Source organism: Ailuropoda melanoleuca, chromosome 7, assembly GCF_002007445.2.
Source record: "Ailuropoda melanoleuca isolate Jingjing chromosome 7, ASM200744v2, whole genome shotgun sequence".
Classification (NCBI taxonomy): Eukaryota; Metazoa; Chordata; class Mammalia; order Carnivora; family Ursidae; genus Ailuropoda; species Ailuropoda melanoleuca.
The window spans coordinates 78,975,079-78,991,101 of NC_048224.1; the positions used below are offsets into that span (position 1 = coordinate 78,975,079).

The 16,023-nt window shown below is 34.8% G+C and overlaps 1 protein-coding gene across 2 annotated transcripts in view; it reads left to right on the forward strand.

Annotated features, from left to right (window-relative positions):
- Positions 1 to 16,023, forward strand: part of COG6 (component of oligomeric golgi complex 6) — an 85,357-nt gene that overhangs the window by 21,844 nt on the left and 47,490 nt on the right. For both annotated transcript variants that reach the window (XM_034665089.1, XM_034665090.1), the window contains exons 9-12: positions 4,115 to 4,243; positions 4,322 to 4,413; positions 6,160 to 6,224; positions 10,995 to 11,086. In XM_034665089.1, the coding sequence (XP_034520980.1) occupies positions 4,115 to 4,243; positions 4,322 to 4,413; positions 6,160 to 6,224; positions 10,995 to 11,086 (378 nt within the window). The remainder of the gene's footprint in view (positions 1 to 4,114; positions 4,244 to 4,321; positions 4,414 to 6,159; positions 6,225 to 10,994; positions 11,087 to 16,023) is intronic.

Consider the following 16,023-nt stretch of genomic DNA (forward strand, 5'->3'; position numbering starts at 1 on the left):
ATGCTGGGACAGCTGTGTAAAATAATAACATCCCAGTACTACTTACTGAGTACTTACTATATGTTAAGCACAGTTCTATGTGCTAGAGACACGATATCAGTGAAACCCTACCCTGAAATTGCTTTATTTTATTGGAGCAGATATAAAAACATCCATTTTAATGACTATATTAATTGCTATTTTAGAGTCCCTGTGTTAGGTGCTGTGTGGCTCGAGTATTCTGTGGTAGGGGAAAGGGATGAACTTTAGGGAAGGTTTCCTCTGGGAAATAGGTTTAAAGTGAGTTCTAAAAGTTGAATAGACATTTTCCAGGAAGAGAAGGGAATGAGAGTATCCCAAGTTGAGGGAACAGCAGGTGCGAAGATGTAGATTGAGAAAGAACATGTATTTTGGGGAAATTGATTGCAAAAGCTTGCACTGGCTGTTGGGTTGGTAGCAAGAGCTGCATTGTAATAGCCCTGAATGTGGTGCATGTGTATATGATAAACCATATTCACTATGGATCACCAGCTCAGCAAATTTTATCCAGCTTGGAATTTCTTTCCCAGCTTTTTTACTTTAGGTATTGGTGTTTAATTACGAGCGTCTTTTAGTACTGAAAATATTTGGTATTTGATTTTAATCAAATGTTACATTGTCCACAGATTCATATTTGTTCATAAGGTTGGTCTTTGTTTAAAAAAATGCCTTTGTGTGTTTTGGTCAGCTGACTTCTACCATGTACATATATTTTTACTAAATTTTGATTCTTTCCAAACACTTGGAAAGGAGCATTATTGCATAATAGTTTAGAAGATGGGCTCTGAATTAGATTTTTTGACAAGCCCTTCTACTTTCAAAAACCTTAGTTTCTTTAAATGAGGATAAAAATAGTGCCTGTCTTATAAGGTTTTTGTGACTATTAAATTAGATTATTCAATAAGGTATTTAGCATAATGATTTGCTCATCACTAAATATTAGCTATTATTTTTATTTTAAAAGGAGATAAGGTGGAAAGTTGTCAGCCACAGAGGTATGTATGTAGAGTCTGTTGTGACAGCCAGAAAAAGCTGGAAAGAGAAAGAATAGAAGTGATAATAGGCAAAAAAGATTTATGTTGAAGGGACAGATGTCAGGGAATAGGGAAGGCAGCAGTGCAGTTGGGAAGAGTGTAAGAGGCATTCGGAAGTTAACTTCGGAAGAAGGAGGATTTTTAAGACCAATTGATTCCCATAAGATGGGTGCTGAAAAAGAGAAAATTGGCTTTTCATTATCTCCAAAGTGATAGTTTTTTTAATTTTAGGAAAAATTTAACAGTGTGTCATGTTAACCACCAGATGGCACTATATGAACTTTAAGTAATGGGTAAAAGCTTCACCGTCCTTAGTGTGTCTCAAATGTGTCGGTTTCATGTGCAAGAAAAATGGTAATTATTGAAGTCCTTGGGAAAAGTTTCCACCCAGTTTTTATTAGGTAGTATGTAACTGGAGTGCTAATGCATTATTAATTTTTAATAAATCAAGAATAGAAATTTCTTCATAGGGGTGCCTGGGTGGCTCAGATGGTTGAGTAGCTGTCTTGGGCTCAGGTCATGATCTCTGGATGGTCCTGGGATTGAGCCCCGCCTCAGGCTCCCAGCTCAGCGGGGATTCTGCTTCTTCCTGTCACTCTGCCTCTCCCCTCTGCTCCTGCTCTCTCTCTCAAGTGAATAAATTTTTTAAAAATCTTCAAAAAAAAATTTCTTCATAAAGAAATTTATTGTAAGCAGAGTAGATTGACATCTTCCTTCCTTTGGTAGACCTTCAGAATATAAAGTGTTAAAGAATGTTGTAATTTGCCAACTTCTTCATTCTTAATGTATTTGTTACATTTCTTGGAGGCTTTTACACTATTTTAATTTGTTTTTGACCAACATGTTTCATATTTTAATTTGCTTTTTGACCAGAATTTTTCTTTTTTTGCTATGGACATTAAAAATGGGGACTGAACTTTTTATTTTAGCTAGAGGCATTTTAGAATATTTATATAATTTTAACATTCACCTCTGTAAAGCTCCATTTTGAATTTTACCTTTGTTGGGAAATAATCTCTTTTTAGTCAAAGAAATTTCCTTCTTTCTCTGGGAAAAGGAATTTCACATATATAGATGTCATTGAAGATTCATTGCAGTGCATGCTGGTTTTGCTTCAGATTATATCTATTGTTGCCGGGGGATTAACATTCGTATTAATGTATGTGTATATTTTATATAATTACACAGAGAACAGTCCACTGTTTGCCAGACTTGATAATTCACCCCACCCCCATTTAAAATGCCAGTGAATTGACTGGTTTCCAACATAACTGGTGGTCAGAGTGAATAGACCTAGAAACAAAAGTTACATTGCTTCTGTTTATTGTAGCAGGTTGGGTCCTGAGGATGAGTTTTATGTATTTGAGAAGTTAAAAGTTTGTGACTTTTGTGCTGTAAGTAATCATCTGATCATAAGTCATTTCACAGAGTTGGTGATCATTTAAAGGAATGCGTTCTTTACACTAAACATATAAATTTAAGAGCATGAGGGGGGGAAAAGCATTTTGGTTCTAATTTGTTTTAAGAAATGGAAAGTGATTGCAAGGTCACTGCATGCTTAGAGTAAGGGACAGTGCATTTCATCTTGACATACTGCTAGTATGTCACTACACAGAATTTCAGAGCCATTTCCTTTTAACTGAAGACAAAACACAAAAAAACGTGATCTGGTTTCTAGTGAACAGCCCTTTAAAAAGGTTCAGATTCCTACAAATATGTAGATATTGACCACTTTACTACACTTTCCCTTTTATTTAAAAACATTCCCTCTTTGAGCTTTCTTATGTTAAAAAATGTGGATTTTATTTTCTATTTTTTAAGATTTTACTTATTTATTGAGAGAGAGAGTATGTGTGCGAGCAGGGGAGGGGCAGAGGGAGAAACAGAATCTCGAGCTGACTTCCGGCTGAGCCTGAAACCAGATGTGGGACTCAGTCTCATGACCCTGAGATCATGACCTGAGCCAAAATCAAGAGTCAGTCACTTAACCGACTGAGCCACCCAGGCACCCCTGAAAAAAATGTGGATTTTTTATTAAATGAGTAGTATATTAAAGAAAGCAGTATAGCTTTTATAGTAGTTTAAGAAATTAATTCTTTTGGAAACCAAAATCCTAAATTTTGGTAACTTTGGTTTATGTGGAGGGCAATGAAATAATTCTTAATATGAAGTCTATTAGAAAACTGTTAAGAGATTTAAAAGTTCATGAGTCTAGAATCTGCTGACATTGGACTATGAAAAAATTTCTTGTTTTCCTGGGTAGTTTTGAAATAGCAAGAACTTTGAATTGGTGGATGGGTGTAAGGAATGGTGGTAATAGTGGGAAACCAACGCTGATTCTAGTCAAAGAAGTGGGCACTCTTGGTAACTCCAGGCCATCCTGTAATTTCACCCCAAATTACCTGATCTCCCAGTTCAAAGTTCCCTTTCCTGTAAACTCCTTCACTTAGGAAGTCTTTTTTTTTTTTCTTTTAACCATAATGGATGACTTTTAAATATAAGTTAAAACAGTTTTTGCTTTGTATGCCTCGTTGATCAGTAAATTTAGGGAACATATGTCCAGTATTGGAGTCAAAATAAGCTTTTAAATATGGATAGTATGTTTGGGGAAATTTTGATGGTAGAAGAAAAGATGTTTTTTGGATTGCAGAATTCTAACTGTAAGCAGCCTCTGAGAACTAGATATTATGGCCTGTGTGAACACTAGAACATCATGTTTTGGACCTAAGAGTACTGAAACTTGAAGAATCCCAGATTTTCCCCTTTCCTCGATTTTTACTATTACCAAACCCACTGCTCTGTCCCTTATTGCTGTTACCCTTGTTATTGATCCCAAATTCCAGCATTCTTTCTGAGAAAGAGTAAAAATATATACCTTTAGACTGAATTTTCATTATGATAAAGTTATTTCATAAAAATTTTTTGTTTAAAAACAGTATTGCTTGAGAGAGGTGTTGTGTAAAGCTGTAGATGTCTTGCTTATCTCAGAAATTGCATGAATAGTTTGATATACTCATTAAGAAGAAACTCATCTGTTTTTTCAAATAACTTGTTTTTTCTAGGTATACCTTAGATGAATTTGGAACAGCCAGAAGAAGTACGGTCGTTCGTGGATTTATCGATGCTCTCACAAGAGGGGGCCCAGGAGGCACACCAAGACCCATTGAAATGCACTCCCATGACCCTTTGAGGTATAGTCATCAGACAGTGTTGGAATAGTTGATGTTTTTCTGACAGAAATCTTTACTAACGTTTAGTTTTTACATTAGATATGTAGGAGATATGTTGGCCTGGCTCCATCAAGCTACTGCTTCTGAAAAAGAACACCTTGAAGCCCTCTTAAAGCGTGTAACCATACAAGGTGGGTCCTCTGGTGGTTATTGCTAAGGTCTAAGTGTAGAAAAGAACACAAGGCTTCTCTGTTTCTATTCTTATTGCTGCCATCTTCACAGAGGTAAACTCTTCACACCTAGGTGCCACATTAAGCACCCTCATTAATTTTCCTCTCTGGTTTCTCCCCTTTTCTGCTTATAGACTTCTCTCCTCCATCACTTTCCTGTCACGCAGCTGTTCACATTTGTATCCTGGTCCCTTGTAGCCTTCCCGTATCAGGCCTGGACTCCCCTGCCTCACTTTCAAGGCGCTTCTAGAGTGTGTAGCCTACACTGTCTCAGATCTTCCACGCCACACTTATTATCTTCTTCTTTTTTTTTTTTTAAAGATTTTATTTATTTATTTGACAGAGATAGAGACAGTCAGTGAGAGCGGGAACACAAGCAGGGGGAGTGGGAGAGGAAGAAGCAGGCTCCTAGCAGAGGAGCCTGATGTGGGGCTGGATCCCATAATGCCAGGATCACGCCCTGAGCCTAAGGCAGACGCTTAACCGCTGTGCCACCCAGGCGCCCCTTATTATCTTTTTTTTACCTGTGAGTAAACAGACTGAGTGACTTGTTTAAAGTCATTAAGCTACTAATTCTTTTCTACTATCCAACCCCTTTATTCATTCTCATGTGACTGTTGTGAAGTTTTTTGAATAATTACTCATGTAGTACCAAATATACTTAAAAATTTTGGTCTTGATTTCAAGGAAGAAAAAAATGATGATTTTTGAGTCGCTGTGTCTGTTTCCTACAGAATTTCCGATCTTCTTAGTATTGTGACTACCTTAAAATGCCTGTTAGAGTTTGAGGGGCAAATGGGAAATTAAGATACTCTGTTTTTGATAGGAATTAAAGAGAAATATTGTGACTGGTATCATTTGACTGTGTTGCATTGCCCAGCCCTGCATCCTTCTGGCTCACATGTGATCTCCTAGGGAGGCTAGTGTACAAATTGGGGAAGATCCTTACTCACCCTTCCTCATTTTTTTGTTTTTGCTCTTTGATATTCAAATTAGACTCAGCATGTATGTTTGATTGGCACAAGGTCTGAACTTTTTTAAGTTGTTTTCTGTTATCCTAATTACCTAGCTTAAAAGAATGAATTTCTTAGAGGATGTTTTAGTAAAGTATTATGAGAGGCATTGTGAAGAGATTGGAAGACTATAGATCAAAGTTGGATGAAATAGGTTATTCTTTGGGAATGGCTTCATTCTTCCAAGCCTGTTTCTCTGTGTGTAAAAAAGAAGGCAGTCACAAGCAGTAAATGCCAAGTACACAGGAACTTGGTAAATAGTCAGTATTTAGTAAATGCCAGCTTTTCTATTAGATTACAAGGTGTGCTTTCCATCTTTATATCCTCAGCTTCTGTGTTCAGCATCCCTGCCCAGGATAAGGCGTTTATAGAACAAATACTAATACATCTTCACATCACTTCCTTCAGTTAATATGTTTCCTAGTCATTTTTTCCTGTGACTCATGTATTTACTCTTTTTCACAAAGAAGTAATGTTTATTTTATTAGTCAGCAGTGCAATAAATTAACAAGGCTCTAGACCCAGATATTAATATAATTAATAATGTCCTAAAAGATATTGGACTTAATAAAATATTGCTATGTTATTTTAAATGTTTGTTATTAGAGTCATCAATCATATGCGTTATTGTTTGTTTTTTGACCTTATGTGTAATATGGAAAAAAATTTTCAGTTATGTTGTAATTAATTGTAGGTGTTGAAGAAAATATCCAGGAAGTTGTTGGGCACATTACTGAGGGTGTGTGCAGGCCTCTAAAGGTAAATATTTTGCTTTTTATATATGTTATATGGCATCTGGCTAAATTATTGCCTTACTCCTATGAATTTAAAAAAACTGTTAATGGCTTGAAGTCAAGCTATAATTTTCTCAAGTTAACACATTAGTGTAGGATAATAAAATACATTTTAAAGTAATCATTGTCAGTTTTCTTTCTAAGGAAGAAAATTTGAAATATTCTTAGTTTGTATATATTCACTTATTTTTTTTTTTTACCATATTATGTTTTCCATGGTAATTTATGTTAATCAATTGAGAAAAAGTCCCTTAAGTTGAAATAACTAATCTATGAACTCTTAACAGAAATTTTCTAAGAACATGTTCCATTTACTTGTTTCAAGCATTGTACATTTTTTGTCTATTATAGCAATAAATAATGATAAATACAAGGATAAAATAACATGTGTAAGTTTTATTATCAATACTATTTATAGTATTATCAATACTATTATAATATTATCAATACTATTTATTATCAATACTATATATAGTACAAGGAACAGAATTTGAAGTCAAACTTGGGTTAGAATTTCCACTTTGCCTCTTAATTGTGTTCACTTGTTTGAGTTGCCTCTTCTGTTGAACCTGTATATAAAAATACCTACCATGTGTCTCCTGGTTGGCTCAGTCTGTTAAACGTCTGCCTTTGGCCCAGCTCATGATCCCAGGGTTCTGAAATCTAGCCCCCGTCTGTTTGGGCTCCCTGCTCATGGGGGAGCCTGCTTCTCCCTCTCCTTCTGCCCCTCCGCCCTGCTTGTGCTCTCTCTTTCTCCTTCTCAAATAAATAAAAATCTAAAAAAAAAAAAAAGAACATTAAGGGTGGTTGTGAAGATCAAATAAGAAAAAAAAATATCCCCACTTATGCCATTGGCAAGATTCTAATGACTAACTGATTATTTGCCAACATTCAGTGTTTAAAATCTAACAAAGTAAATAGGTGATGGGGATTAAGGAGTGCACTTGTCCCAATGACCACCAGGTGATTATGGAATTGTTTAATCACTAGATTGTACACCTGAAACTTATATAACACTGTATGTTAACTAAATGGAATTAAATAAAAACTTAAAAAATAACAATAAAAAAAATTAAATCAAAAAAAAAAAAAAGAAGAGCAAATGAGAAAACTGTGTAGATGAAGTATATAGTTCCTGACACCTACTAGGCCTGCAGCAGGTGCTGTTTTTCTTCATTAGTAGTAATGGAGAGGCTCCTGGGTGGCTCAGTCGTTGGGCCTCTGCCTTCGGCTCAGGGCGTGATCCCGGCGTTCTGGGATCGAGCCCCACATCGGGCTCCTCCACTGTGACTCTGCTTCTTCCTCTCCCACTCCGCCTGCTTGTGTTCCCTCTCTCTCTCTGTCAAATAAATAAATAAATAAAATCTTAAAAAAAAAATAGTAATGGAATACTTTGTAGTTATTCGTTTACTTTCCTTATTTATTCAGTTTACTGTATAGAAATTGAAATCCAGAAGGTTTATGATTTATTCTTACCAAGAACTAAATTTTAGAAGTTTTTTTTTTGGTTTCTAAGAGTTTTTTTTTTTTTTTGGTATTTTGTTGTGGGCAAGGAAATACCAGACAACACACCCTTGTAATAATTGATTTACAGATTTAATTATTACTGTAATTTGATCACCTTAGGATTCAGTTGCATATTCAGTAAATAAATAGCAAAATATTTTGAAATTATTTTACTTAGTTCTCTGAAATATTTGCCATAGTTTGATTTTCAGACATTTACACTCATGTAAATGTTGCTTGTTTTGTATACTAGCAATTATTGGAAAGATGAAAGGAGAGAATAAAAATGTTTCTCTTCCTACACATTGTGTATTTTTTTGTAACTACACGGAGTTAAAGGAAACTCGGGGGCGCCTGGGTGGCTCAGTCGTTAAGTGTCTGCCTTCGGCTCAGGGCGTGATCCTGGTGTTATGGGATCGAGCCCCACGTCAGGCTCTTCGACTGGGAGCCTGCTTCTTCCTCTCCCACTCCCCCTCCTTGTGTTCCCTCTCTCGCTGGCTATCTCTCTCTCTGTCAAATAAATAAATAAAATCTAAAAAAAAGGAAACTCAGAGTCATAACAATGAATAAATTGCTTTGGTGAATAAATTGTATTTTATCTGCCTTATCTCCCTCTAACCCCTTCCTTACTTATGATATTATGTTCCTTATATTACTAATTCCTTTTTTTTGTTGCTGTTAAAGCAATTGTATAAGTATAATTCTAGAATCTGAGGGTTGGAATGGACTTTAGAGTTTCTTGTTCTGGTCTGAGTAAGAAATACTATGATGTTTAAAATATCAAATTAATACCCATTGTCTATATAAAGAAATTATATACCAAAGTCTGTCTTTGTTTTAAAATGTACCTCATTTCATCTTCCTTAATGTTTATATCCCAAAAGGTGTTTATAACAATTGTAGAGCATTATTGTGACTGCCTTTGAAATTTTAATGTAAGATATCAAAAGATGAAGAAAAAACAGTAAGCAAGCAAAAATATTTCTATTGTAAAATGAATAAAGACCCTTTTAGTTTCTGAAGTGACAGAAACCTTAGATCTTTTCATATGATAGTAATATTAAATGTATACTCCAGAGAATATTTAACAGATGTTCACAGTAGTTACATATCAAATTAGCTTGATAGTGATACATAAGATGATACAGCAACTCTTCCCTTCCTTTATATATTTGTGGCAATTTACACTATTTTAAGAATTTTCTTCCTGTATGACCTCATTTGGGTATCTGATATTCTTAGTTGATATACTGTAGTTGTCAGCTGAGGAAAAAAAAATAACAGCTTACTTTAACATTTTCTTTTGCAATTATAATTGTAATTTTTTTAGTGATATTTTACATTCCAGTAATATAAAAATTTTTACATTCATTAATTACATTCCATTAATAGAAATTTTTTTGACCTGATAAGCTGCTGAACTTTTCATAATGGCTTATGATATTGGATCTTTTGGTCAAATATCTCTCACTCGGTCTTGTTTCTTTGTAGGAATGAATTCTTTTTAGGAAAGGTGAGATAGTGACTTTTAGAAGCATAAGCAAAAGGTTGTAATGATAATGAGGGGTACCATTGCAAAACTGTGGACTTGGTTTACTCTACCCTGTATTTAACTTTTACTGTGTGTGTTAATAAAGTAAAACTTCGTATGTAGTAGACTATATATTTATAAATGTATGCGTAAGTTATGATTATTTCTAGTTTTAAAAATTTGTGTTGAAGCTCAACATTGTATATACTGTGGAGAAGACGCTATGGATCATCTGCATCAAAACTGTTACTTTACATGTGTCTTCATTTCAGAGTTGTAGCTACACTTACCAGAATTAATGTGTTACATCTGTTTTTCAAGTCCATAGGTAGTAAAATTATGTTTCTTTTATGTGAATGTTCTGGATTGCAGAGAGATTACCAGCTAACATTTGAGTTCTCTCTCTTTTAATAAAAACTTTAGTGTACCGTATACTCTGAGCTTCCTAAATTACGGTGGGTTATATGCTGTTATAAATCTGCTAGAGAAGAGTTGTTGTCATAAATAATATCTTTTATATTTTGTCCTAGTAATTATATTAAAATTCAGAAAGTATCACTTTTATTGATATAATATATAATTTAAATCACTGTTGATCCAGGCCTTAGACCTAGAAAGAAATTGTAATATGAAAAACCATGGTTTTTAAATTCACACTCCATTCATGATTTGTAATGTGTGTCAGATCAGTAGTACTTTATGCCAAAAGATGTATGAATTTCATAAACATATTCATGTAAAGGTTTAATTTCTGTAATCTAAGGGTTTTATATGCTCATATACATACATTTGCAAAATCTATTTTAGCAAATCACATATGTTGGCATTATGACATATTCCAAAATCTAAGTATAGAGAAACTTCAATTTTCAAAAGCGTGTATTAAGCATCTGTTGTGTATGTACTGTTCTACCAGATGCTGTAGAGATGTAAAAGAAGCAGAAAACACAATGTCTGTGTTTAGAATCTAGTTAGGAAACAAGAAGACACAATGTAAGCATCAGCTTACGAACAGATATAATATGTAAATAAGCACATTACCAGTGTGATTTAGATTGTATCCATTAATTAGGGAATATGAAGTAAGGGCGCGATTAGTAAGGAATAGAATTTAATTAAAGATTCCTAGTAGTTAATCTTAAGAGAGATCAAGTTAACTTTGAAGTAGATCTGATATTTCCCTGGTAGCAATAATTAGACATACATATTGGTGCTAATTTAAGATTTGTCTGTTATTGTCTAATAAAAAAGGAAATTTGGTGTAATAGTTTGAAGATAAGAATTCTTTCATTCTTTTCTGAATATTTGGTGAAAGAGCAGTACTTGCACTGATAATCTGTTTTCAGGGATGTAACAGCCGCTTTGCAAATCGTGCTGAACTACATTCTGTTATAATCTGGTGAAAAACCTCACAGTGACCTCATCATTGTATTATTTCTGGTAGCAACTGCCTTGAGCCAAATTCTGTAGGTAATGGACCTGGGTTTGTTTTGTTTTTTTGTAGAGTATTTCTGTGTTAAAATGTTTCTGTTATTTTACCATCCTCTATAGTTTAATATTCGAAATTACTTAGAAGGAATTTTGTGATTTCTACAGTAATTAAATTTTATCTTTTTAAATGCTGTTTATACCACATGTGATTATTGAAGGAAGTTATGCCTTTAAGAAATGTTTAATTTTTTTCACATATTTTAATAGGTTCGAATTGAACAAGTAATAGTTGCTGAACCTGGGGCAGTTTTGTTATATAAAATTTCTAACCTCCTCAAATTTTACCATCATACAATCAGGTAAGTGGAATGGTTAAATGTGCTTTATTAAATCCTATGTGATACATAATTTCAAGTAGAACACGGTATACGGGTTTTTGTGTTTTGGTTTGTTTTGTTTTCATCATTTGTACAACTAAATATAACTAGCAGAACCTCCACACCATATGAATCATTATATATGTATTATTTGTGCTATATTTTGAGGTCTGTCATTCCTTTTCTTCCCTAAACATAACTGTACACACCCTCACACACACGCACGTGCACACATACAACTTATAACAGTGTAAGTTTATAGGGTGAGTATATTTTTAATTCTCTTGCATTAGTAAAAGAGATAGTGGCACCTAACGTAACTATACAATATATTCAAATAGGACACGATAAGTGAAGTTTCCTATTCTCGATGTAAATAATGTAAATTCTTTGTCCTTTAGTTTCCTATTATGGTAAAGCAGAACTATAGCTTTATTTGCCTTAAATAAAAGCTACTTAATCTTCTTTAAATAATGATTAGAAACCACTTGTTTGCTCTATAATATGGTCTTTGACTCTCCAGTGTGCATTTATTCTCACTTTGCAGTGATGGTATACACTTGAGCTTTATTATGTCACTGTAAGACCTTGAGTCCTTTCAAGCTCTATTATAGACAGTTTCCGTATGAGTCCATTTAAAATGATTTAACAGTTACTTTTCCCCAGTCTGCTGGAATCAAGAACAGAAGTCCAATTGTTAAAATCCAAGAGGGTTATTATAACTAATAGATCCAGGAGAAGTACAAGATCACTAGTTCAAGAAGCACCAAAAGACTATGGCAGTGATGTTACCTACCTTCTAGTAGTTGAGATTAGCCACCCCAAACTTCACAGCTAAGAGGTGGGTTTCACATTTTTAAACAAAACCAACAGTCCACAGGCTGTAAAACTAATCAGAGAAAGGATTTGGGTTAGTCCTCTAACATTTTAGATATAAATTATCACCACTTGCTATGACTCAAAAGCAATAAATTAGTTTCATTTGTGATGTTATAGGCTTCCTAAAATAAGAGAATGATCCATACTGAGGAAACACAAGAGCAGCTGAAAAAAGCTAACACTGTAACTAATGCTGTATTAGGCAAAGGTAGTGGTAAATCATTTTTACATTATTTATGGAGTAATACCCATGATGGTACTGCATGAAATTTATTATTTGATGATAATGATAACTCAGTTTCTAATGCAAATAATGCTAAGAAAAGATCATTTGTATTCTGAAGGTAATAGGTTGCTTAGACTCTGAGAAGTAGAATTTTTTTCTATTTGAAGATGATGATTTTGAGGAAAGCAGTTGGATCTTTTAATACATTTTTTCCATGTTATTTTTTTACTTGTTCTCATATTTCCTTATTTAGTCAGTTAAAAAACTGATTACAAATATCACTCTTTTAGATGCTAAAGAAATGGCAGTAAACAAAATAGCTTAAGCTTACATTCTAATGGGGAAGAAAGACAAGTATAAAATAATAATTTTAACTGGTGATAAGGGCATTGAAGAGAAATAAAGCAGGAGAAAGTAAATAAAGCATGGAGAGTGACCACATATGAGCAGGCGTATGCACGTGCGGCTGTTTTAAAGGCCTTTTGGCAGAGGTGATATTTGAGTACAGACCTAAATAGCGTGAAGGAGTTGGGCATGTAAAGATATCAGAGAAGAGTGTCCTAGGCAGGGTACACTCTGGCCCTGAGGCCAACAAAAGCTTCCATTTTAGAGGACCAGAAGGAAGGCCAATGGTTGGAGTAGAGTGAATGGGAGGAGTAGGGAGGGATGAAATCAGAGAGGTAGGCAGAGGCCAGCTCATGTAGGACTTTGTAGGCTGTGGTGAGGATTTAGATTTTATATTGAGTGGTTGAAGAAATGTGTGTGTGTGTGTGTGTGTGTGTGTGTGTGTGTGTGGAGTTGGGGTGTTTCAGTGACTTGAGCTGATACATGATATAAGGTGACTCTGGGCTCTGTGTGGATAATGTAGTGTAGTGGGGTAAAGGGGAACAAGGGCAGTATTTAGGAAGTCATCTGTGTCCTAAGCAGAGACGGTGGTGAATCAGAGTAGGGTGATAGTCTTGGAGGGGGAGAAAAGTAGTTGTTTCCAGAGACAGTAGGATATGTAGAGAGAGGGTGAGATGTGAGGAGTCAGGGATGAATTCTTGGCTTTTGGTTTGAACAGTTGGGTGAATGGTATTGTCATTTGCTGAGAGGGAGGACAGTTTGATGGGAGTGGGTGGGTAATGAAGAGTCCAGCCCAGTTTTGACTGTCAGATTCACCATCATTTATGAACATACAGTGGGAGATGTTGAGTGAGCAGACAACAGAGAAATCAGGGGTGAACCTATAAATCTGATAGTTTGCAGTATATAGATGGTATTTGAAGCGTTAAGACTAGGTAAGATCACTTATGTGAGCGTAGATAAAAAGAGGCCTAGGACTAAGTCCTGAGGAGCTCTAATATTTAGAGGTTAGGAAGAAAAGAAACCTGCAAAAAAAATTGGAAAAGAATAGCCAGTGATGTCGGGGAAAAGTGGGTGACACATTTTCAAAAATATTTTGCGTCCTATACACTAAAATTCCCAAAGGATGGATTCCATCAAGAGGCCATAGTAAACCAAGAAAAGGAAGATGTAGAATGTATAAAAACAGGGAATCCAGCATACTTTGATTGCATTTCCTTTCCTGTAAAACTTTTTCTCTCTGTGGTTAATAATCTCTTTGTTTTTGTACTTGCTTGCTTTCTTGTGTCCTTATCACTATTTCAGACGCAAACTCTAAAGTAGACTCTGCATTTTCTCACCATATAGTCAAGCACATTAGCCAGTCCTTCCCAACTTCCCTGTCCTCTCCCCTTCCCACATCCATCTTGGAGACCCCGTTCTCTTTCTTCAGTCTGAACTGGTTGCTCTTTATGCCTACTGTGAGGCTGTGACACGGGATTTTGTCTTCTTTATCAGCCCGCTCATTCCCTTATGTTGAAATCCCTGATGCCTTGGGCAGCTCTGAGTAGTATTTACATGCTTGTAATAATGTAAACATTGAATATTTATTCACCAGAACCCTATGATATAACTGTATTAGGGAGCCTGGGAATGATGAAATTTGGGTGTGTTGTGGTGGGGGATGAGTATTATAAAAGAGAATTTGACCCTCATCTTTTGTAGCAGGGCTTTTCTATATAATACCTGAAATTGGAAAATGTAATGGGAGGATAAGCATGTTGGGTAGAAATGTGGAGTGAAATGCAAAAAACATCTATAAGTATCTAGCCCAGTTACTGGTACCTAGTGAGTACTTAGTAAACAATAGTAAATTCTAGATCTGAGTAACTGAAGAATATGGCTGATAACTCCATTTTTTAAAAATGAATATAAATGTGTCTTGGTATCTCTCCAAAGTTTTCATTAAAGTATCAGTTTCTGCGGTGCCTGGGTGGCTCAGTCAGTTGAGTGTCCAACTCTTGGTTTCAGCTCAGGTCATGATGTCAGGGTCCTGAGATCGAGCCCTGTGTCGGTCTCCACACTCAGCGGGGAGTCTGCTTAAGATTCTCTCTCTCCCTCTCCTTCTGCCCCCTTCCTGCTTTTGCTCCCACTCCCCACCTCTCTAAATAAATAAATAAAATCTTTAAAAATGCAAAAAAAAAAATAAATAAAATACCAGTTTCTGTTTGTATCCAATCAGTGTTTTTGCCCGTTGCTTGGGATGGTATACTTTTATTCAGAGGCATACTTACTTTTATTGTATGTATAAGCATGTATGAGAATTTCTTTCAATTTATTTTGGTGTTTAGCTTATAATATTTTAACTGAAATACTTTTTTTTTTAAATGTAGGTATTATAGCTGCCTATCTAGGAATTTACTTTTACTTTGTTGTTTGCTTTATATATATATTTTAAATGTTAATTTGCTTTGTCTGCATTAAATTTATAAGAATTCATTCCAATTTCAGTTTCAGATGTATTGAAATACATAGTATTAGTATTTGCTTTTATAATGTGTCGTATGCAGCATATCAGTTTTCTGTAAATTTGCTGGGGTTTTTTTTGTTTTTTTTTTTTTTGCTTGCTGTCTACTGCTATTTATCAATGCCATTTTATTTATTTTGAGCAATCTTTCACTTCAACAAAAACTTTTTCCCCTAACATCAGATTTTTAAATGACTTTCAGTACTTGAATTTGGAGAATAAAATTGAGAATTGTTTTATATACATGCTTGTCTTACATTTTGGCAAAAATGAGAAACTCCTTGGATAGGTCTAAGAAATATAGCAAATTAAGGAGTACAGAATGTGCTAATATTAAAATACTATCAGCTTTTTCATAATTAGTCTAAATATACTGCTATTTAGGCGGCTGTATAAAAATTGAGAAACTTTATAATTTAGATATGGTGTAAGAGTTTTAATTGAAAGAATAACTCAGTGTTAATAAAATTTAAATATTTTATGAATAGAGCTATTGATGGAATGGCTTCCTTAAAATTAAACTTAGGTCTTGGATAATCAAGAGACACATGTACTGTAATAGAGAAAAATAGAGAGATGGGTTTGTATATTATGAGTGTCTATTTTTATAAAAGAGATTGTGCAACACTGAAACCATTTGTTCATCACCTAACTCTTAAAAAAAAAACCTGTCATTTTTATATGAAACTAGAGTAGTTGTTAATTCACAGTTTATATTCTATATACACACTTTTATTTAAATATAGATGGGTTTGTTGGTTTTGTTTTGTTTTTAGAGAGAGAGCACAGGAGGTGTGGCAGAAGGGGCAGAGGGAGAGAGAGAGAAAATCTTAAGCAGGCTCCATGCCCAGCACAGAATCTGACATGGGGCTCCATCTCGTGACCCTGAGATCAGGACCTGAGCTGAAATCAGGAGTCAGATGCTTAACCGACTGAGCTACCCAGATGCCCCTAAATCTAGAG